The sequence below is a fragment of the Rhinopithecus bieti genome, unplaced genomic scaffold, assembly GCF_001698545.2.
Source record: "Rhinopithecus bieti isolate Rb0 unplaced genomic scaffold, ASM169854v2 scaffold_35856, whole genome shotgun sequence".
Taxonomy (NCBI): Eukaryota; Metazoa; Chordata; class Mammalia; order Primates; family Cercopithecidae; genus Rhinopithecus; species Rhinopithecus bieti.
Genome location: NW_016815820.1, coordinates 665,528 through 687,213, shown reverse-complemented (window position 1 = coordinate 687,213; position 21,686 = coordinate 665,528). Strand labels below are relative to the sequence as shown.

The 21,686-nt window shown below is 56.8% G+C and overlaps 1 protein-coding gene across 11 annotated transcripts in view; it reads left to right on the top strand.

The window, feature by feature from the left end:
• Positions 1 to 21,686, top strand: part of CACNA1G (calcium voltage-gated channel subunit alpha1 G) — a 66,918-nt gene that overhangs the window by 24,142 nt on the left and 21,090 nt on the right. For 6 of the 11 annotated variants that reach the window (XM_017853983.1, XM_017853975.1, XM_017853984.1 and 3 more), the window contains exons 10-23: positions 5,965 to 6,116; positions 6,913 to 7,098; positions 7,217 to 7,331; positions 7,415 to 7,570; positions 10,476 to 10,544; positions 12,056 to 12,140; positions 12,224 to 12,417; positions 14,913 to 15,344; positions 16,207 to 16,307; positions 16,509 to 16,632; positions 18,281 to 18,349; positions 18,496 to 18,680; positions 19,636 to 19,762; positions 21,372 to 21,497. In XM_017853983.1, the coding sequence (XP_017709472.1) occupies positions 5,965 to 6,116; positions 6,913 to 7,098; positions 7,217 to 7,331; positions 7,415 to 7,570; positions 10,476 to 10,544; positions 12,056 to 12,140; positions 12,224 to 12,417; positions 14,913 to 15,344; positions 16,207 to 16,307; positions 16,509 to 16,632; positions 18,281 to 18,349; positions 18,496 to 18,680; positions 19,636 to 19,762; positions 21,372 to 21,497 (2,121 nt within the window). The remainder of the gene's footprint in view (positions 1 to 5,964; positions 6,117 to 6,912; positions 7,099 to 7,216; positions 7,332 to 7,414; positions 7,571 to 10,475; positions 10,545 to 12,055; positions 12,141 to 12,223; positions 12,418 to 14,912; positions 15,345 to 16,206; positions 16,308 to 16,508; positions 16,633 to 18,280; positions 18,350 to 18,495; positions 18,681 to 19,635; positions 19,763 to 21,371; positions 21,498 to 21,686) is intronic. The other 5 variants (XM_017853985.1, XM_017853982.1, XM_017853986.1 and 2 more) reach the window with 1 other exon arrangement.

The following is a 21,686-nucleotide window of genomic DNA, read 5'->3' as shown; positions in this document are numbered from 1 at the left end:
TGGGGGGGGTAGGGCGGGGGAGCACATCAAAGTGCAGGTGGAGGAATGACTGGCTCCCTTCCAGGAGAGGAAGAGAGACAGTGGGGTGCACAACACAGAGCTCTTTGGAGGAGGGACATGGAGCCCCCCATATAAGCCTGCAACGAGGGGCCAGGTAGGGGGTAGAGCAGAGTCTAGAAGATTTGAGGCAGCTCCTAGGGGAGAGAGGAGACCTAAGAAGGGAGGAACCAGGGACTGTGAATAAAGACATGAGACAGCCATGGGGCCACCACCCGCAGGGAATCACTTGTCCAGTCAGCACAGGTTCGTGCCTCTCTCAAGCGATACTCAGCACTTCCAGAGCCGCAGAGGAGAGGAGGAGGGCAAGGGCACTTACCTGGGCTGGGGCTGGGCAGGGCAGGAGCCCTTGGAAGTCTTTGTCAGAAGGGCAGCCTTTATGTGGCCTGCTGTGGCCCACCATGGTCTAGAGGCTGTCCAGGTGGACAAGGCACAGGGGCTGCAGCTCCAGCATTTTATTATTTATTTATTTTAAGATATAGAATCTTGATCTGCCCCCTGGGCTGGAACGCAGTGGCTTGATCATGGCTCACTACAGCCTGGAACTTCTGGACTCAAGCGATCCTCCCACCCCAGCCTCCCCAGTAGGTGGAACTGTGGGCACCTGCTACCTCGCCTGGCTACAGCTCTAGAATTTTAAGTAGCAGGGGCCTTGGGCCAGCCACCTTGAAGCTGAGTGGGCACCGTGAGTGGCTGTGCCTAGTTAGCTTGTGTGTTTACTTTCGAGGGCTTTGGGGAGCTGGGAAAGATCATGTCACCTACATCCCAATGACAGCGGGAGAGGTGGGAGTGGGGGTGCTGGTGAGGGGAAAAAGCTTAGAATGAACTCTGAGGAATGTTGCCCTGAGGGGAGAGAGGCAGTGACTGCAGCTAAAGCCTCTCCTTGGCATGGCCTCTGATTAGGAGGCCCTGGGGGCACCATGACACCTAGCAGTGTGCCCAGTGGGCAGGAGGGCGCAGGAGGGAGGATCCAAGCTGGAAAGCTTCCAGGGGGCTGGGAAAGACCAGGACCGTGATCTACATGATGAGGCCTGTGAGATTTCCAGGAAACCTCCTGCCACCGAGGTGTTCTCTGACTTCCCACGCCTCCTTGAAGACTTGCCTCCCACTGACCCAGTGACCCTCACCGCCTCACTGCAGCCTGTCTGGGCCCCTGTCCTGGGTGGGTGGGAGCAGCAGGAAGGCCCATCAAAAGCAGAGGTGAGGTAAGCCGAGGAGTCTGAATGGAAGAGCAGAGATTTCAGGGTCAGTGGAGCAGATGGAAGCTGGGGCGATGGTGGCTGGCTGGGGTAGGGCTTGGGCAAAGCAGGAGTGACTGGTCCAAGCCTCTGCTCAGCTCTGGCCAGGCCTGTCCAGCCCCTCATGCCCTCCCTGCAAGAGGCACATCACTGTTTGCCAGAGCTGACTCTCAGGCCTCCTGCCTGGACCGCTGCAGTATCCTAATTGGTTTCTGTCTCTACCTTCCAAGCCATCCACATGCTGCCACCACTGCAGCCAGATTAATCTTCTTAATACTCTGCTTTGCACATCTCCTCCCTCCCTTCCCACCCACCCAGGGCTTCAGTGGCAGTGTGATAGGCAGAGACAGGTCCAGCTGGAGTCAGGGAGCAGAGGAAGGCTGTTCCACCTGGCGCTGCCGACCTTGTAGCCTTCCCTCCCACCAGCCCCTCTCACGCTTTGATCTGGGCAGACCACTTGATTCTTGGTTCTGCAGTGTGCCCTGCACACCCCTTCCCTTGCTGCCTCCAGTTGGGGACACCGTCCGTGGACATCCTCCCGGGCTGTCCTCCCCACTGGCCCACTGACCTTAGCCGGGATTGAGCTTCTGTGGCTCCTGGGTTTTGTCCCCAGTGTGGTGTTTAGTTGCAGCCTTGCAGATATCGGTTCTGCCATGTGTGAGCTTGGCCTTGGGCTGGGGTTTCTTACAGGCTTTCACTCCTTTCTTCTGTAGAGCAGCCTCCCAGGAGGTAGTGTTACCCTGTTTAGCAGAAGAGGCCACTGGGGATCTGAGAGGCAAAGGGACTTGCCCAAGGTCACATAGGAAGAAAGTCTCAGAGTTGGTGGTACCTTTCTAACACCAGTGTTCGGCACCCAGAGGGCACACTTAGAGCTAGTTGATGGAGCTGCTATGGGGCTTGGGGAGCCCTTGTGCTGGGAAGTACTGAGCAGCTTACTGCTGCTGTAAGGTGACAGCCCGAGGGGAGGTGTTATGAGATGGGAGATGGAGATTTACAGTCTGCATCAGCACAGAGAAGAGACCTGGGACCTCTGGGTGGGATAAGCTCAGGCTGCCTGGCCTCATTTCACAGAAAGCTCCAATGGGCCTTGACATCTGTGAACAGCAGGAAGGATGCAGGCTAGACCTGGGAAGGGACTTCCATAGATGGGGACAGCCAGTGAGGGGAGGCTGGCTCCAGCCTGATGAGTTTGTGTCTCTCTGCCTGTGCTCTGGGTGTATGATGGGGGTGACGTTGTGGAAAGGGTCTTGAGGGCAGAGATGTAGAGCAAGGCACAACGGACCCGGCTCTGCACCTCTCCAGGAGGGCGGTGTGACCTCCATCAAGGCACCACACCCCTCGGAGCCTCAGTTTCCCAGACTGTCTAGGAGGCTCACAGCCCTCCCTCGTTTCGTTGTGAGCAGGGAGGAAATGAAATCCCAGGAGGAGGTCTTCAGCCTAGTTGGCCTGTGGGGCCTGTGGTGGGCACTGGCAGATGTTGGCTCACCCCTGCCCCTTTTCAACTGTAATTACAGCTCCAGTCCCTGGGGCAACCTTGTTGCTAAGATTATGTCTCAGCGTCCTCATCCTGCATTTGCAGATCGTTCCCAGCCTCCAATTTAGTAACTTGGACAGACCTGGCTATCTGAGGGAGGAGAGCTCTTTTTTCCGTGGCTCACTGGAGGGAATACCGGGGCCCGGGAGAAGAAGACGCATTGACCCTTAGTGTTGCAGGGAGACTAGAGATAGCGAGGCAGGGCCCTTTCCACCCGCATCAGGCTGCCCTGTTTCTCCAGGCGCGGAGCCACTTGGCTGAGCAAGAGAGGGGTTCCAGCCTTTGCTGGCACCGCCCTTGACAAGGGCCAATGAGGCAGGCCTTATGGGGCGGCAGGCCTCGCAGGAGCCCAGCATCATCCTTCTCCATGAGCCTCTAGGCGGTGTGCAGGAGAGTGAGGTGTGCATGTGACCACGAGCTGTCGGTACAGACTCCTGAGAGCCCTGTTGATAACACTGGGGAGTGAAGAGAACAGTCTCCTTCTCCACACACAGTAGCAGTTGGACTTTTAGAATTCACTGATTGAGTAAATATGTGACATCAAAAGCTACTGTGTTTTCAGCGACTTTTAAAAGAACGTTTCATTAATTTTTGTTTTTAGCAGCTTTTGGGGGGTATGGTTTATATGCCATGAAATTTGCCCATTATAAGTGTACCTCGACTGTGTCTTCACATTGAGCTGGTCTTTATTCCCAGAGCTCTGTTGATTTGAATATAATTTTATCTACATTAGAAGACATGTTGTGTATCCAGTCCACTGTGTGTCTGGATTCACAAGCCCCTTAACATCACCGTGGCTTGGTTCCAAATCCTGACTGTGTAATATTCTAGGAGTCAGAGGGATGTGGAATTGGGCCCCACCCCAGCTCTTCCTGCCCTGTGACTTTGAACTGGTCACCCTCCATCTCTTGGCATCTTTTGCTCCTCTGAGACTAGCATGGCAGGAGTACTGTGTGAATGGCATGAGGGGAGGTGCATGGTGGGCCAGAGAACCCGTAAAACATCATACCTGTGTGGTCCATGTTCATTTTAATCTAATCCAGGGCCCGAAAACACAGCAAGTGGCAGAGTGACAGGGAGGAGGGTTCGCCGACTCCTGCTCCCTGGCAGACCCGACTTGGAAGCACAGAGAGGGGATCCACTTGGGCAGGTGGGGTCTGAGCCCGGGGCTTTATGTGCATTGATCCCGGCCCCGCCCCACCTCCCGTACTGTGCTCACGCTGGAGACACTTAACGGCCCTGTGTGACCTCGCTAACCAGGTCAGGTGGCAGTGCCTCCACTCACAGTCCATGGAGCAACGACTTACTTGGGATCTGCTGCAGCAACAGGCTCCATGCCATACCGGTCCCCACGACAGCTGCTCCCCCTCCGTACAGCTGGCTCTCTGCCTGCCTGCTGGCCCTGGCTGTGCCCCGAGGCCTGTCTTTGTACGGTCTGAAAGCCTATCTCCCTCTGAGTGGCTGTTGACCCTGAGGCCCCCAAATGCCCCTCACCTGCTAGTCAGAAGCCCCTTGTTCCGAGTCTCTCCACCTCCCACCCAAGCTGGCCGCACAAACTAGGGCCATTAGGATACATTTGGTTGTCCCCAGGCCTGGCTGCGGGCTTGGTTGGGCAGCTGGCCAGATGAGGCAGTGAGAAGCAAGGAGAGGCGTCTGATGGAATGAGGGCCTCATCTGATTGTTTCATTAACCCCAACTTTTTGAGCACCTACTATGGACTTGGCCTCTGCCCTCCAGGCCAGACACCTAGTCTGTCCAGACATCCATCAGGTGGACAGTGGGGTCCATTGAGCCAACCATATCTCTTCTTGCTTCCCCAGCCCTCTGCCTGGCCACACTCCTCCCTTCTTCAACCAGAACCAGGCTTAGGTTGCTCCTGGTCCCCCCACCCTGTGCCACCCCACCCAAGCCCTTGCCTGGGGAGACTCCACAAGCCCTCAGGCGTTCAAGTGCTGCCTCTCTCCCAACTAAGCCTTTCTCTGCGTGTTCACCCCTCACCTCTTCTCCCCTGAACTCCCAGACTTGCCGCCTGGATAATTTATTTTGGCACTGAAGCATTTAAGCCCTGTTGTGGTTATTCAGCTGTTTTGTGTGTGTACAACGTGTTTCTAGCAGACACTGAGCTCCTGGGAGGCAGGGCGTGTGGCTGGCATGTTTTTGCAGCTCCTCTCATGCCTAGTGCATTGCTAGGCACTTCATATTGAAAGCGAGGTCACTAGTGAGCTGGAATGGCAGATGAGACAGGGTTCGTCATTAGTCCTTCTGAGGACTCTCTAGGGTGCATCCTCTGTCCCTATCCCAGATTCGGGTAGGGAGCATGAAAGGAAATACCTCCAGTGTTTCACATTTGGCCAGAGAGGTTGAGAATCTTGCTGAAGGTCACACAGTGAGTGATAGGATAGGTTGTCCCGGGCTCAGGCTGAGGCTCCAGGTGTCTCCTCAACTGTGATAACCCTTCCTGGGTGTCTGGGTGTCTCCATTCTGTCTATCACCATGTGTGCGACTGGGAATGTGTGCATTTCTCTCTCTCTCTCTCTCTCTCTCTCTCTCTCTCTCTCTCTCTCTCTCTGTGTGTGTGTGTGTGTGTGTTTGTGTGTGTGTATCTGGAAGGAAGCAAGAGTAGCCAGCTGTTGTCCAAGAGAATGCTGCCAAGTCCACAGAGTAATTGTGGAATACGTGTGACGTTGTGTGGGGCTTCGTGACCGGGTGTGTCTGTGAGGCCTTGGCAATCACCCTCTGACATCCGCCAACATTGTCGTGCTGCTGGCCTGGGCCCGCTAGGCTGACATTGTAGCCTAGGTCAAGATGGGCCATGCAGCTCCCAGCAGGCGATAGGGCGGAACCCACAACACAGGCCTCCTGTTAAGCCTGCGGCCCCTGAATCTGAGACCCAGAGCTGGGGAATGGCTGCGGCTATGTGTTTCACGTGGCCCTTTCCTGGGGCCCCTGCCCCTGGGTGCATTTCCTCCTGGAGCCTTTGGGGCAGGGTCCTCCCCATGGGCCTGAGCATCCACCAACCCCTCTACACAAGCTTGCTGTTCCTGCTCCTCCTCTCCCTGGTGTCCCATGTTTGGAGGACTGGGTCGAGGGGCTCGGGGATAAACCAGCTGCCTCACATCCCACCCTGCCCTGCAGCCCGAGGAGCTTACCAACGCCCTAGAAATCAGCAACATCGTCTTCACCAGCCTCTTTGCCCTGGAGATGCTGCTGAAGCTGCTCGTGTATGGTCCCTTTGGCTACATCAAGAATCCCTACAACATCTTCGATGGTGTCATTGTGGTCATCAGGTATGACTACCCTCCGCCAGTGACTCTCACTTGAGGAATACCAGCAGGGGTGGCTTGGGGCCAGGGGCAATGCCACCTATTCCCCTGGGGTGGAGGGGTCTGGAGTCAGGCCCCACTGACCCCACAGGATCTGCCACTCCCCCTAGGTGGGGGGCTGTCTGTGTCCTCATGCTCCATCTCTCTCTTGGCCCTACCTTGCTCATGTGGACCTTGGGCTCACCTCTTCATTGCCCAGGACCCTCTTTAGTCTCCTCTCCCCACTCCTACCTCTTGTCCTTGACTCCACCCAGGCCTGGGATGGGCGAGGGTTGGGGATTGGCTTTAGAGAGGAGTTGGAAGAAGTATGAGGCCCAGCCAGCTGCCCGGCTCGAAAAGTGCTTGGAAATCATCTCAGACACCAGCAACTTGCTTTAGGGTTTCCAAGACCTTGGGAAAGTGCTCCTTCCTCCCTAGGCCTGGGGCCAGGAGAACCACTTTATTGCTTTTGGAATTGGCTTTAGATTTCATTAGAAGAGAACAAAGCAAATATTCCATAACTTGATGCAGTTGCATTGGCCAAATTTAGGGAGGGGGCTGTCTGCTGCCAGGATGTGATCTCTGGCAGGGATGAGAGGGCAGAGGGGGCTGGGCTGTCACCCAAATCCTCACTATCTCGGAGGCTCCTGCTTGGAGGTCTGGGTGCCCACCTGTGCCACATTTTCTCTTGATGTGCCCTTGGGTGCTACCGAGTCCTCTCCAAGGGAGTAGGGGGAAAGAGTGAAGGTGCAAGGGCTCAGGCTGCCTGCCCCTTTTGCAGCGTGTGGGAGATTGTGGGCCAGCAGGGGGGCGGCCTGTCGGTGCTGCGGACCTTCCGCCTGATGCGCGTGCTGAAGCTGGTGCGCTTCCTGCCGGCGCTGCAGCGGCAGCTGGTGGTGCTCATGAAGACCATGGACAACGTGGCCACCTTCTGCATGCTGCTCATGCTCTTCATCTTCATCTTCAGGTGAGGGCGGCGTGGCACCGTGCCGGCTGAGAGACTGGCCAGGCTGGGGGCAGGAGGGCCTGAGGGGTGGGGAGCACTGGGCTCTGACCCCTAGCTTGTGACCCCCTTGTGCCCACAGCATCCTGGGCATGCATCTCTTCGGCTGCAAGTTTGCCTCCGAGCGGGATGGGGACACCCTGCCAGACCGGAAGAATTTTGACTCCTTGCTCTGGGCCATCGTCACTGTCTTTCAGGTGCGAGGGTAACAGGGCAGGGCGTGGACAGGGGCCGTCAGGTGCTGCTAGTATAGGCCCTGACTCCTGTCCTCTGCCCACAGATCCTGACCCAGGAGGACTGGAACAAAGTCCTGTACAATGGTATGGCCTCCACGTCATCCTGGGCAGCCCTTTACTTCATCGCCCTCATGACCTTCGGCAACTACGTGCTCTTCAATTTGCTGGTCGCCATTCTGGTGGAGGGCTTCCAGGCGGAGGTAACCCGCTGCCCTGCCCATCTCACCCTGCCCACAGCAGTCCCACTTCCAATGGGCTGCCTGTCATGAGCCTCCTCCCTCTGCTGCCAACTTTGGGGGCCTGGGAGGTCCCACAGGAAGCGCCTCTTAGACTAAGCCAGGGCGGACCAGGGATGGGAGGCTCCGGGTCTCATGCAGCCCCTTGTCACATGGGATACAGGATGGTTGTGTGGGGTTCCTCCTCCAAAGCTTAGCTACTGAGTAGACATCCGTTTCGGTGTTGGCTAGACCCCTTCCCCAGAGAGGCAGACCAGATAAGTGTCTGCCTGTGGTTCAGCTGGACTCCTGAGCACAGTGCTCTATGGAACACCTGGAGAGGACTCCTCTGAGCTGAGGGGTGCAGGAAGCTTGTGTGCAAGTCATCTGAGCTCTGACTGAGCAGATGAAGATGCCACTAAGACCAGGGCAGAGCTTAGCTGCCCAGGGTGAGAAATGAGCCCAATTAGCTACGGGCATGGCAGAGATGAGCGTCCTATTTCCAGCCCAGGCTCCATCACCTTCGTCACAGGCAGCGTCATCAATTAATATTGATTTACATTGATCCTGCCCTTGCCGTGTCAGCAAGCAGCCTCTGCCCAAAGGGCTGCACCCCCTCCTCTCCCTCAGCTCTGCCTCTCTTCCCACCCAAGCCCCTAGACCCACCCCAGCTTGCTGGGGCCTCAAACAGGGCAGTTTGACCCAACCTAGAAATGCTGCAGGTTGGGTCTGGAGAAGCTCTTGGTCCAGTTCTCTCCGGGTGACCCGGATGGAAACTCCCGCTGCGGCCTGGTCTATAAATACCCAGCACACGGTGGAAAAACAAAAATCTATTTTCTGACTCTTTCCCAGTCTTGCAAGGGAGGGCTTTTCCCTGTAGGCCGACTGGGTTGGTGGGGTGCAGCGTATCTGTCCCACACTAGCCTTTCTCCCTGCTACCGTTTTCAGTCTGTAATTACCCGTTACCGCATTTCCTCCCCGCTATGGGGCAGCCAGGGCAGCTGGTAGGGGAGGCTTTGGTGATGGCTGTGACTCTTGCAGGAAGGGAGGGACGCCAGTATGCTCCCTGGAATGAGACACTAATTTGGGGGTTCCCTGAGGCCTGAAGAATTAAGGGGCACCACAGTGCTCCCACAAGAGCCGGTAGACTCACTCTGCTGCTGCTCAGGGCCTATAAGAGGAGGAGCTGAGTGAGGACCGGGCCTCCTGGCCCCTTCCAAAGGCCGCTCCTGCCAGCCACGGTTCCCTCAGAAAAATTCCCGTGCAGCTCTGTGGAGGGAAATGGAAAACACTGTGAGCCTATTCCCCTCCCCTCCTCTGCCACTCAGCCGCCAAGGCGGTCTGCAGGTGCCCAGCACAGATGGCCCCTCCCCAGCACTCGGTCCTTTCAGCAAACACCTTGTTAACTGGAGTGCAGCCCAGCGGCCTGGTTGCTAGGCAACAGGAAAGCTGGAGTGTGGGAATGAGAGCAGCCTGGCCCTGGGGCAGCCTGGTCACTCTGGCCCTGCTGGGGGCCTGGGAGCTGCCCCAGTGTGAGGGCTCAACAAGGCCCGGGCAGCCACACCCTCCCCAACCTTTGCAGTGTCAGGACCTTTGCAAGGAGGATCTCACTCAGGATGCGGCGTCTTGGGCTGTGATCTTCAGGCCTGGGGTGGGATGCAGAAAGGATTTTAAGAACATCCCCTGTCCATGGGAGTGGGCAGTAACTGTGGCCTCGGAGTGCCCATGGGAGGGGATGGGCCAGTTGCTCCACTGTCCTTCACGTGGTGGGCAGGGGTGGGGAGTGTCCTTCAATGCCCATGGCCTGGACACCTCCAAGGCCCCTGCCCTCTCCTGGGTAAGGTTTCCGGGGGCCCCACGGTCTGGCAGGCGAGTCTGGTTTTGCTGTTGTGGTGGCCTGGGATTTTTGTTTTTATTTTGACAAATAAGACAACCCACCTTGGCAGAGGAAGTGGCTGCCGCATTTTGGTGGGATTCTGCAGCAGGAGGCCTCAAGGGTAGCCCCCCTGCTGGCCTTGCTACCCTGCCAGGAGCTAGGAGGGGGTGGTCCAGGGACACAGCCTGCTTGGCTGGTGATTTCCTGACTTGCAGGGGGCAGCGCCCTGAATCCCTGTGTATTTATCATTCACACACTTAATTAAATGAACAGGCAGCAGGCCCTGTGTGAGACCATTAATTGATACTAAACAACATCAGAGCCATCATCTCAGCATTACTTGTCACATCCCATCTCAGACGGGGCAGCTGGATCTATTCTGATCTGAAGGGACTTAAGCCGAGAGCATGAGATGTTATGAGGCCTGACTTGGCTCCGTGTTGACTCTGACTTTTGTCCATTCCTTTCCCTGCTTCCTACTCATTTCCCAAGCCCGCTGCCTCCAAGCCAGTGAGGGGAGAGGGGTGTTCTGAGCCACAGACTCGGGTTCCAGGCCCAGATCCACCTCTTACTCTGTATGATTTGGGGCAGTTTTCTCAACTTCTCCAAATCTCGAGTTTCTCCTGTGTAAGATGGCGATCCTGGAACCTACTTCCTACCTTGCAAGGAAGCCAGCTGGTGTTAAGGAGGTAGTTTCCCATGCCGGGCACACCCTTCATGAATGGTGGCTGTTATTATTAGGATTATGGGGGGACTTGATTCTTTCCTGCCCTTGTCCCCATCTTTTTGGCCTCTGCCCTCACCCTTCAGATTCATTCTGGCCCGAGGGCCTGTAGTTGAATTCTGGAAGGCTGTTCTATCCCCTCTCTGCCCCCTATTCCCCGTGTCTCTCATTTCCCCTGCTGTGGGGTTTGTGCCCCTCCTTTTCTTCATCCTCTCTCGACACTGCTGATATCTGAAGGCCCCGAGCGCCTGTGACCAGCGGCCCTCCCCTGCCTCCCCCTTTCCCTGTAGGAAATCAGCAAACGGGAAGATGCGAGTGGACAGTTAAGCTGTATTCAGCTGCCTGTCGACTCCCAGGGGGTAGGTACGCGATCATGAGCCGGCATGCCTCCCGTGCCCCGTGCCCCTCCACTCCACCTCCGTGTCTCTGTGCTCGTGTTCACGCTCCGCTGCTGTGCAACCTGTCATAGCCGTGATGGTCGTTGGTGTTGTGAGGTTTGCTTCGATTTTAAGTCCCTTCCCCCTTGAGGACACGGAAGGGAGGTACCTCCTTGCCTCTGTCCCCATCAACCCGCCAAGGGCACCATCTCCATCTCTGCCAGACCGGTGGATGGGCCGGAGAAGGAAGGGACTTAGAATCCTCTGTGTGCACGTGTGTGCGGCACCCCATGTGTGGGGCACCCTGTGTGTGCGTGCCTGTGCTGAGGTCCCGGAGGAGTCCCAGACGTCCGGCTTCAGTGGAGTCAAGATCTGTGGCCATAGACCATACTCCCCCATCTCCCACCCCTTCACCCCTTGCCCCAGGCTCCTGTTGGAGACCCCGCAAGCTGCCTCAGCTCAGGACAAGTCCTTGGAGGATGTGGGGATGGGATGTGGCTCTTGCCAAAATGTACCAATATTTTAAATCACTCTGAGCCTTTGGCCCCTTCATCACCCAGTTAGGTCCAGCTGGCACTCTCAGGGCTGGCTCCCCTCTGGCCCCATGATGAGCCTGTGCTCTGCTGTTCCCTGCCCTGGCACCAGAATTCGGGGCAAAGCCAACATTCCTGTGGGACCCCATGGTGCTGCATATCCCGAGCAGGCCCCTGGAGATCCCACTTGATAATTAAAGGCCTCGTTAGGGCTGTAAACTGAGTTAATGAAAATGATCCCCTGAGATGCCAATTACCCAATATTTATGTCCTTATCAAAAGTAGCAATCAAGTATTTTTTAATAACTTCTTAAGGAGAAGTGTGTAATTACTGGGGAACCTACTGACCTGCTAAGAAGAAAGAAAAAACTGTCCCAGAGACAGGGAGAGAGGTAAAAATGGGGCCAGGGAGGGGGCTGGGACTTGGGGAAGATGAAGGGAAGACACTGAGGGACTGAAGTGGCGTCCTCGGGCTGAGCTGCTCTGTCTGGGGTCTTTCAATTTCCTTCCAGGGTCCTCGAGTCTGAGGCTCAGGGGAGGGGAGCTGTGGAGAGAAAGCAAAGGGCCTCCAGTGGACTTTTGCAAGATAGGCTCTAGTGACCACTTCACTCAGGTCCCCAGGACCCCAGCCCCCTCTGGCCTGTGCCACCCACCACCTAGCTCCCCCTTCTCTCCCCAGCCAACCTTGGTGACCGTTCATCCAGGCTGGTTGTGCTGTGGGCTCACGTAAGACGTGGGCTTTTCTGAGTTGTGGCTGGAGAGGCAGAGGTGGTGGGGCCCTGGGAAGCCTTGGGCCCTAAGCCTGGGGGGTCTGGCCTGCGCCGGTGCATGCCTCGTGCCGTGGTTGCTGGTTCCTGTGGCCTATATGTGGTGTGTGTGTGTGAAGAGAGGGAGGCCCGGTCCATCCCAACCTCCCCAGCCTGGCCCGATTCCTAATGGTCCGCTGCTTCCCTGCCCTAGGGAGATGCCAACAAGTCCGAATCAGAGGCCGATTTCTTCTCACCCAGCCTGGATGGCGATGGGGACAGGAAGAAGTGCTTGGCCCGTGAGTACCTATCCTGGGGTACGGCTTTGGGCCCTGGGCCAGCCCTGAGTGGACTCGGGATCTCTCCCTCTGTTCCCCTGCAGTGGTGTCCCTGGGAGAGCACCCGGAGCTGCGGAAGAGCCTGCTGCCGCCTCTCATCATCCACACGGCCGCCACACCCATGTCGCTGCCCAAGAGCACCAGCACGGGCCTGGGCGAGGCGCTGGGCCCCACGTCGCGCCGCACCAGCAGCAGCGGGTCGGCGGAGCCCGGGGTGGCCCACGAGATGAAGTCACCGGTAGGGGGTGCATGTGGGTACCCTGACCGTGGGAGATACTCCAAGGAGGACAGGAGGAGGAGAGGATGGAGTCAGGCGGGTCCAAGGGCATAGCCCCTGCCCCATGGGCTGGATGGGGTCTGGGTGTGCCTGGACAAGGCCCTGGGGAGTCCGAGCCGGTGATGCAAGCCAGGCAAGGAGCCCTAGTCTGGGGGATAAAAGAACAGGGCCTAAGCTGACCTGTTCTGTTTCCTAGCTGAGTGACCGCGGGCAAGACACCACCTCTCTGAGCTGCTTCTGTAAAATGGGGGTGGGGTGTCCCTACCTCCTCAAGACCGAATAATAATAGTAGCAGACCCTCATCTAGGTACTGATTATGTGCCAGACACTCTTCTAAACACTACTCCGAAGCATTCTAAATGCATTTAATCCTCACAGCAACCCTGGGAGGTAGATACCACAACGATTCCCATTTTACAGAGGAGGCTTGAGCCTCAGATTGCAGAAGGGAATGGCAGAGCCAGCATTTTAATCCGGGAGGCTAGTGTTGGTGCCATGCGCTGGTGATTTTATTTATTTTTAATTTTTAAAATTTCACTTTTAATTGACGAATACTAATCATGTATATTTATGGGGCACAATGTGACGTTTTGATATATGCATACATTATGGGATGATTACATCAAGCTAATTAGCATATGCATCACTTCACATACTTATGTTTTTGTGTGTGGTGTGAACATTTAAAAATCTACTCTCTTAGCAATTTTGAAATATACATTACCTTATTATTGACTATAACCATCATGCTGTGCAATAAATCTCGAAAATGATTTCTCCTGTCCAACTGAAATTTTGTATCCTATGGCTAAGCCTTCCCCCTTGGCCCCATCCTTACCCTTCCCAACCCCAGCCTCTGCTAATCACCATTCTGCTCTTTACTTCTATGAGTTCAATTTTTTTGAATTTCACATATAAGTGAGATCATATGGTATTTATTTGTCTTTCTGTGCCTTGTGTATTTCACTTAGCATAATGTCCTCCAGTTCATCCGTGTTGTCACAAATGACAGTCTTCCTTTTTAAGGCTGAGTAGTATTCCACAGTGCATGTATGCCATATTTTCTTTCTTTTCTTTCCTTTCTGCTCTGTCGCCCAGGCTGGAGTGCAGTGGCGCGATCTCAGCTCACTGCATGCAACTTCTGCCTCCCAGGTTCAAGCGATTCTCCTGCCTCAGCCTCCTGATTAGCTGGGATTATAGGCATGTGCCACCACGCCTGGCTAATTTTTTGTATTTTTAGTAGAGATGGGGTTTCACCATGTTGGCCAGGCTGGTCTCAAATACCTGGCCTGAAGTGATCTGCCTGGCTTGGCCTCCCAAAGTGCTGGGATTACAGGCGCGAGCCACCGCGCCCGGCCCATATTTTCTTTCCAGCCTTCCACTGATGGATACTTAGGTTGATTTCATATATTGGCTATTGTGAATAATGCTGAAATGAAGATAGGAGTGTCCGTATCTCGTCCACATACTGATTTCAAATCCTTTGGATAAATACCCAGTGGTGGAATTGCTAGGTCATATGGCAACTCTATTTTTAGGTTTTTGAGGAACCTGCAAACTGTTTTCCATAACGGCCGTACTAATTTACATTTCTACCAACAGGACACGAAGGTTCCCTTTCCTCCACATCCTCACCAGCACTTGCTGTCTTTCATCACGTTCTTGTAGCCAGTCCAACAGGTGTGAGATAACTCACTGTGGTTTTAATTTGCATTTCCCTGGTGATTAGTGACATTGAGCATTTCTTCATATACCTGTTGGCCATCTGTGTCTCCTTTTTTTTTTGAGATGGAGTTTTGCTCTGTCACCAGGCTGGAGTGCAACAGTTCACTGCAACCTCTGCCTTCCAGGTTCAAGCGATTGTCCTGCCTCAGCCTCCTGAGTAGCTGGGATTATAGGCATGCGCCACCACACCCAACTAATATTTTGTATTTTTAGTAGAGATGGGGTTTCATCACATTGGCCAGGCTGGTCTCGAACTCCTGGCCTCAGGTCATCTGCCCGCCTTGGCCTTCCAATGTGCTGGGATTACTAGTGTGAGCCACGGTGCCCGGCCCTGTATCTCCTTTTGAGGAATGTCTATTCAGGCCCTTTGCCCATTTTTTAGATTGGGTTAATTTTTTGCTGTTGAGTTGCGTTTCTTCACCCCATTATATATACTGCCCATGAGCCGATTATAACACTTCTCTTACCAACTAAATGAGGAATGAGCTCTATTGCCATATCTGTTTTACAGATGAGGAAACAGATGCACAGAGAGGCTTAATAACTTGCCCCAGGTCACTCAGTTGTTTGGGGTGAGCCAGGATCTGAACACGGGCATCAGAGTCCAGAGCTCCTGCTCACACCCCTACACTTGATGTGATGCCAGTGAGGCTCCCAGGAGACCGGGTGCACATGAGAGGACAGGGCTGCTCGGCCCTGCCTGAGACCACTCCTCCCCTGCTCATCCACAGCCCAGCGCTCGCAGCTCCCCGCACAGCCCCTGGAGCGCTGCAAGCAGCTGGACCAGCAGGCGCTCCAGCCGGAACAGCCTCGGCCGTGCCCCCAGCCTGAAGCGGAGAAGCCCAAGTGGGGAGCGGCGGTCCCTGTTGTCGGGAGAAGGCCAGGAGAGCCAGGATGAGGAGGAGAGCTCGGAAGAGGAGCGGGCCAGCCCCGCGGGCAGCGACCGTCGCCACAGAGAGTCCCTGGAGCGGGAGGCCAAGAGTTCCTTTGACCTGCCAGACACACTGCAGGTGCCAGGGCTGCACCGCACTGCCAGTGGCCGAGGCTCTGCTTCTGAGCACCAGGACTGCAATGGCAAGTCGGCTTCGGGGCGCCTGGCCCGGGCCCTGCGACCCGACGACCCCCCACTGGATGGGGATGACGCGGATGACGAGGGCAACCTGGTGAGGCCCCTGTGGGCACAGTGACCCCTCGCCCCGAGGGGAGGGGAGCTGTGCCTGGCCTGGCAGGGTACAAGGGAGTTACCATTCCAAGCCCAGGGGATATCAAGGGGCAGCTGGAAACTGAGCTCCAAACAGTCCCTTTTCTCCCTCTGCCCGCCTTGCCAAACCCCAGATCCTTGTCATGCCTATGCCTGGGGCTGCGGCTCTGCCACCCTTGGTGGATATGAATGATTTTGGGCAGATGTGTATGAATCTTTCATGGCCCTCCCCCTGTGACTCAGAAAGACCCATCGCTCATCTCTCCAAACTGATGCCCCCCCATCCCCCTTTCTCATCTCAACCTCATCACAAGCCTTGACTTCCCACTTCTTCCATACCCATGTGCCCCTCCCCCAACCCCCTCACCACCACCATTCCCCCCGGGGACGGGGTGCAGTGACCTCAGGGTTAGCACGTGAAGAGTAGGCCCGGTGTCTCCTCAGCTCAGGTGTGTCTCTGAACAGACAGATGTGTGGGGCCAGTGTCTGATAACTGATGCTGCTTCCCAGCCCAGCAGGAAGGGCAGGTGGGGGCTGGGCTGCAGGCAGGGGTGGGGACTGGGGAGAGCAGGGTTGGGGATGCAGGGGAGGAGAGGGAGGAGATGGAGAGGCAAGGAGTCCTCAGGGATGAGGAGGGGGCCTGGCAAGGTTGACAGGGAGATGAGGAGTGTGGCTTTAGGAATAAAGGAAGAGAGGCAGGGCAGAGCCTGGGCCCCAGGTGGGAGAGGGTAGACAAGGAGTGAGGGTCCTGATGCTGCTGAGGAGCCAGGAGCCAGGCAACCTGGAGGCCTGGTCCTGCTCATACTCCAGTGTTTGTTCTGCAGAGCAAAGGGGAACGGGTCCGCGCGTGGATCCGAGCCCGACTCCCTGCTTGCTGCCTTGAGCGAGACTCCTGGTCAGCCTACATCTTCCCTCCTCAGTCCAGGTAAATGACAGGGCAGGGGTCTGACCTGTGTCCCGACCTCTTCTCACGGGAAATTACCCCTGGCGATGCTATCAGGGAGTTGAGAAGTGGCACTCTGCCTGGGGGTGTGAGCGGGGTGGCCTCAGCTGGGAAGGCTCTGGAAGGGTAGGGGCTGCGGGCGGTGCCTCTCTCTTCTCAGCTGTTGCCTCTGTGCCTGGGCAGGTTCCGCCTCCTGTGTCACCGGATCATCACCCACAAGATGTTCGACCACGTGGTCCTCGTCATCATCTTCCTTAACTGCATCACCATTGCCATGGAGCGCCCCAAAATTGACCCCCACAGCTCTGTGAGTCACCAGCCCCACTCAGGGCAAGGCCTCTCCTGGGGTTTGCATTCAGGACCAGTGAGGGAGGCGAGGAGGCCACAGTTGCTGATCTGCAGGTCACACAGCAGGAAGCGAGGGAGCCAGGACTCTCCCTTAGGTCTCTCACTAGATGCTGGTCCCCAGGACACCCCCTGTGTCCTCTCCTGCCTCAGTTTCCCTTCTATGATACACCAGCCCAGCTGGGTGCTTCCTCTCACTCCAGGCCATTTCTCATGAGCCAGAGGCTTGTGGGGCACACGCGTGAGTCGGGGAGTGCTGGGGTGGTGCAGAGGCTGTGTGCAGACGGGGAGGCATCTTGCTCAGTCTGCCTCGGGGACTTGGGGGCATGCAGAGCGGTCATGGGAACTGTTTTTGCTCCTGGTAGTCCTTCCAGGTCAAAAACAAGTAGATTTTCAGGGGCCTTAGTGGGGACATGGGTCACTTCTGCTTGGTTGCGAACCTGTCAGTCCTTCTCAGAAGGAGAGCCAGAGTCCCTGGACATACCGCCCCAGGGTCGAACCCCTTCAGGGTGGGCCCAGCTGGCCCTGGGAGCTGTGTCTTCCCAGCCTGGCATCATAGCCCTTCGCTGTCGGCAGCAATTCTGGTTCCAGAAGGATGGGTGGGGAGTGGCTGTGTTTCCCCTCACGGCATGCTACACCACTTGCTTAGAGGTGGCCAGGGTTTGCCTATCATCCCTCCTTGCCATCTCCCACACCATTGTTTACATTTCAGTGCTGCTGGGGCTTCTGTTTTCTATTAGAGTTGGGGTGGAGGGAGCCTGAGGAATGGCGGGAGCAGCCCAGGACTAGGCGGGTGAGAGAGCACCCGCATTGGGGACCTCATACCCGGAGTCACAGGGTAAGGCAGGGGCGCTGGCTGCACTCCAGCCTTGGCTGCCTCCCGCCTGAGGCCCTGCTGTAGAGCTCTCTGTCACCATGTCACTGTCTCCACGTCTCTCTCACCATCTTCCCACTCAGCTCCTCCATCTCCAGCTCTGTCACCGTACCTGCTCCTCTCCTTCCCTCCTCTCTGTGCTCACACTCTGCCCGCCACCTCTCTAGAGATCTGCGCCTGTCTCCTGGTCACCCAGGGAGGGACTCAGTCCACAGATGCCAGGGAACTAGATGGCCTTCCTCCCTGCCCTGCCCCAACCTGGGCCTGGGAGTGCACAGTCTGTGTCAGGACCCCAGGTTCCACTGCTGCTCCATTTCTGGGGCGCGCAGCAGGAAAGCAAGTGAAGAGGGTGGGATGGCGGGCAGGGGTCAGAGATCAAGTGAGATCCTGCCGCAGTTTTTAAAAGGAACCAGGGAATAGGGCTTAGGACGTGGGACGGGACGCAGATCACAGCACTGCGGTGCAGATCCTCTTCCCCTCTGGCTAAGTGGCTGTAGGGGCGGGGAGCTCTGGTCACAGACGGGGGGGGACTGTCTGCAGAGCTGCAGGGGAGTCCAGGGACCTGGCACTGGCTCTGTGTGTGTATGAGAGGGGCGTGATCTGCATTGTTGTGGAGGGTGGGAGTCGTTTTCTGAGTCAAACGTTAGAAGCAGGTTTTGACTTGTGTATGCAGAGCAGACCTGGCCCAAGGGTGGGGGCTTCCTGTCAGGCAACCCCTGTCTTCCCTGTCTCGCAGGAACGCATCTTCCTGACCCTCTCCAACTACATCTTCACCGCAGTCTTTCTGGCTGAAATGACAGTGAAGGTGATGGGTGCTGGTGTTGGCTTGGGCCCTCTGGTTCCTGCTGGGGGTGGAGACGGCTTGGGCTGAGGGTGGGAGGGTTGGCTGCAACGCAGGGCAGGGCTGGGGCCAGCAGGGAGCGCGGCCGGTGACGAGGCGGCGGTCCCCAGGTGGTGGCGCTGGGCTGGTGCTTCGGGGAGCAGGCGTACCTGCGCAGCAGCTGGAACGTGCTGGACGGGCTGTTGGTGCTCATCTCCGTCATCGACATTCTGGTGTCCATGGTCTCTGACAGCGGCACCAAGATCCTGGGCATGCTGAGGGTGCTGCGGCTGCTGCGGACCCTGCGCCCGCTCAGGTGACCCCCTCCCCAGCACCAGAACACCTCCAACAGGTGGCCCCCTCCGCAGGGACACCTCCGACCACCAGCACCCCCTGCCACCAAACAAAAGCCCGCACAGGCCAGCCTTCTGTCTGTGATCCCCACAGATGATCCTGTCCCTGCCCCAGACAGCACTCAGATTACGGCCCCAGTAATTTCCCTCCAGGCACACACCTGCTTTCCACCTCTTCAACATGACATATTCCTCAGGGCCGCCACACCATGTGATGTAAGGTGACTGCAGCCCCGTGCAGCGCACAGCACAAGGGGCCACAAGGGGCCAAGGGGCTCACAGTCTTCAGCTGCAGCTCTCCCTTGTGTGGCCCCTAGGAGTGACACTCAGCCCCTCCCCGTGAGGTGACAGACTCCTCTTGCTGGCTTTCCCCATCTTCAGGCCCCTGCCAGGGACCACCCCCAGGTGACATTTCTCCTGGCCAGGAATCTACCCTCTCAGGAATCCCTTTCCAATCAGCCCGTCACCACCCCCAACTCAGATTTCTTTTGGACGGGGATGATATGGACTAATGGCAATGCTTCCCTGACTGTGATAGTCCATCTCCCTCTGCCCCTCCCCCTCTCTGCCTGCTTCCCTACAAGTTTATCTCCTGGTACCCCCAACCCACAATACACTGCGTCCCTAGGGAACGCCTCACTTGCGTTGAATCCTCCCCACTCCCAGCCCAAATAGGTCATACATTTGACATCCTGGGATGGAGGTGGAGATGTGGGGCATGGGGATCTCTGCCACTTGTTTTGAGAGATTACAGTAGGGGTCCTGATGGCAGGGGTCCTGTGAGAAGAGGACTGTGTTCTGCCACCAGAGGCCAGGAAGGCACCAGTGGCCAAGGTTAGGGGTGGGGAGCAGGGTCAAGGGACAAGGGAGTGTCCGGGCTGGGGAAAGCCCTGTCACCTCCCTCCCTCCCCTCCCCAGGGTGATCAGCCGGGCGCAGGGGCTGAAGCTGGTGGTGGAGACGCTGATGTCCTCACTGAAACCCATCGGCAACATTGTAGTCATCTGCTGTGCCTTCTTCATCATTTTCGGCATCTTGGGGGTGCAGGTGTGTGGGGTTCTGGGGGCCAGCTATCGGTGAAAGCCTGAGGAGGGCCCCTCCCCTTGGCCCCTGGGTCTTATGGCTCAAGCTGCCACTGCCTTCATTCCAGGAAGGAATAAGCAGGGATGCTCCCGTCCAGGCTCTAGGCCCTTTTACCTCCTGGGCATTTTTAAGAAAACTGGGAGACGAGAGGAAGGCCCCAAGGAGGACCGGGACTGCAGAAAGGCTTCAGGCCATGGGAGCTGCAGGCTGCTCTTCCTGCCCTCTGCACGCACTCCCTGAGCACAGAGGCTGGCCCGCAGTCTACTCCGGGATCCCCTCCCTTCCTTCCCGGCTCGAGCACAGTGGGCTGCAGGCCAGGTCTGGGGATCCAGGGCCCAGACAGCTGGGCCAGGTTAGCAGCGTGCTGGCAGGCAGGCGGGTGCAGACCCCAGACGAGGCAGGAAGTGGGGGCTGCTGGGGAAACTTGGCCTTGGGCCCAGGGAGGAGACTTGGCTTTGGAAGAGAAAGAGCCCGAGCTGCCTGCAGGATTCAGCAGACGCCTCGGGGGGCCGGGGAGCCCCTCCATCGTAGTCTTCCAGGGCCCTTGGCTCCAGCTGTTTCAGCTGCAGGGTAGACAGCTGGCTATTCAGGCAGCGTGGGAGCCCCTGGGTGGCTACACCCTCCCCTCCCCGCCCCTCCTTCCCTTGGCTTTCTGGGATGTCCACTCTGCCCTGGGTGGGGGGCTGTTCCCTGGCTTCCTAGAAATCGCTAGCCCTAAGGACCAGGCTGCGGTGCATTTACCAAAGCTGTGTGGTGCCTCTCTGTACACCCTCCCCACTCCCACCCAGTGCTCCTCCCCTTCCCCACTTCCCAGCCTCCTTGGGTCAGTAGAGTGAACCATTGTTGAGCCCCGTCCTTCTGGTGAATTTAGTCTGTTTCGAGCAGTTTGCTCAGGCCCCCGGTCCTGCCTTCCTTTCTTCGTCAGTAGTCATAGCCTGGTTTACACTGGAATGAGGGTGAGCTTTCCAATCAGACAGACCTGGATTCGAGCCCTCTTTCTGCTACCTGCTGGCTGTGGGACGTTAGTGAGTGGATTAACTTCTCTGAGCTTCAGTGGTTCTTATCTGTAAAGTGGAGTTGGTAATACCCACTCCCCTACCCAGAGTTGCTGTGAGAATTAAATGCCTAGCTCAGCGGTTCTCAAACTTGCGTTTGCGTCAGAATCACCGGAACAGCTTGTTAAAAGATCGCTGCTCCCCCAACTCGGAGTATATGATTCAGTAGATCTGGGCTGGCCCTGAGAATGTGTGTTTCTAGCATGTTCCCAGATGATGCTGGGGACCCCCACTTGGCACACGCCTGACCTAACCATTGGTGGAAGATGAATGGCTGTTACGCGCCTTCACCCTTTCCCACTGCCAGCCTCGATGACCTTTCCTCCCACTCTTGGAAAGGAAGCGGGTGTCGGCAGGGGAGGCTCCTGTCAGTGTTTCCCTGACTTGACTGACCCCAGAGCAGAGCACCCCACACTCACCCAAAATGTGCCCAGGCTGGTGTGGGGGTGGGGCTCAGGAGTCCTGGGCTTCCTGTGGTCACAGCTCACTTTTCTCTGTCTCTGGGAATGTGTGTCCAGCTCTTCAAAGGGAAGTTTTTCGTGTGCCAGGGCGAGGATACCAGGAACATCACCAATAAATCGGACTGTGCTGAGGCCAGTTACCGGTGGGTCCGGCACAAGTACAACTTTGACAACCTTGGCCAGGTGAGCCCCAGGCTCAGAGGTGGGGCTGTGGTGAAGGAGGCTGGAGGGGGCACAGGGCCATGCTTAATGATACCTGCTGACTCTGGTGGGCTCCAGGAAGAGATCAGCCTTTCACACCCTCTGCTGTCTAACCACCAGCATGTCGCAAAGCCCAGTCCATCCCTCAGTGCCCCAAAAAGTGGGCCCATG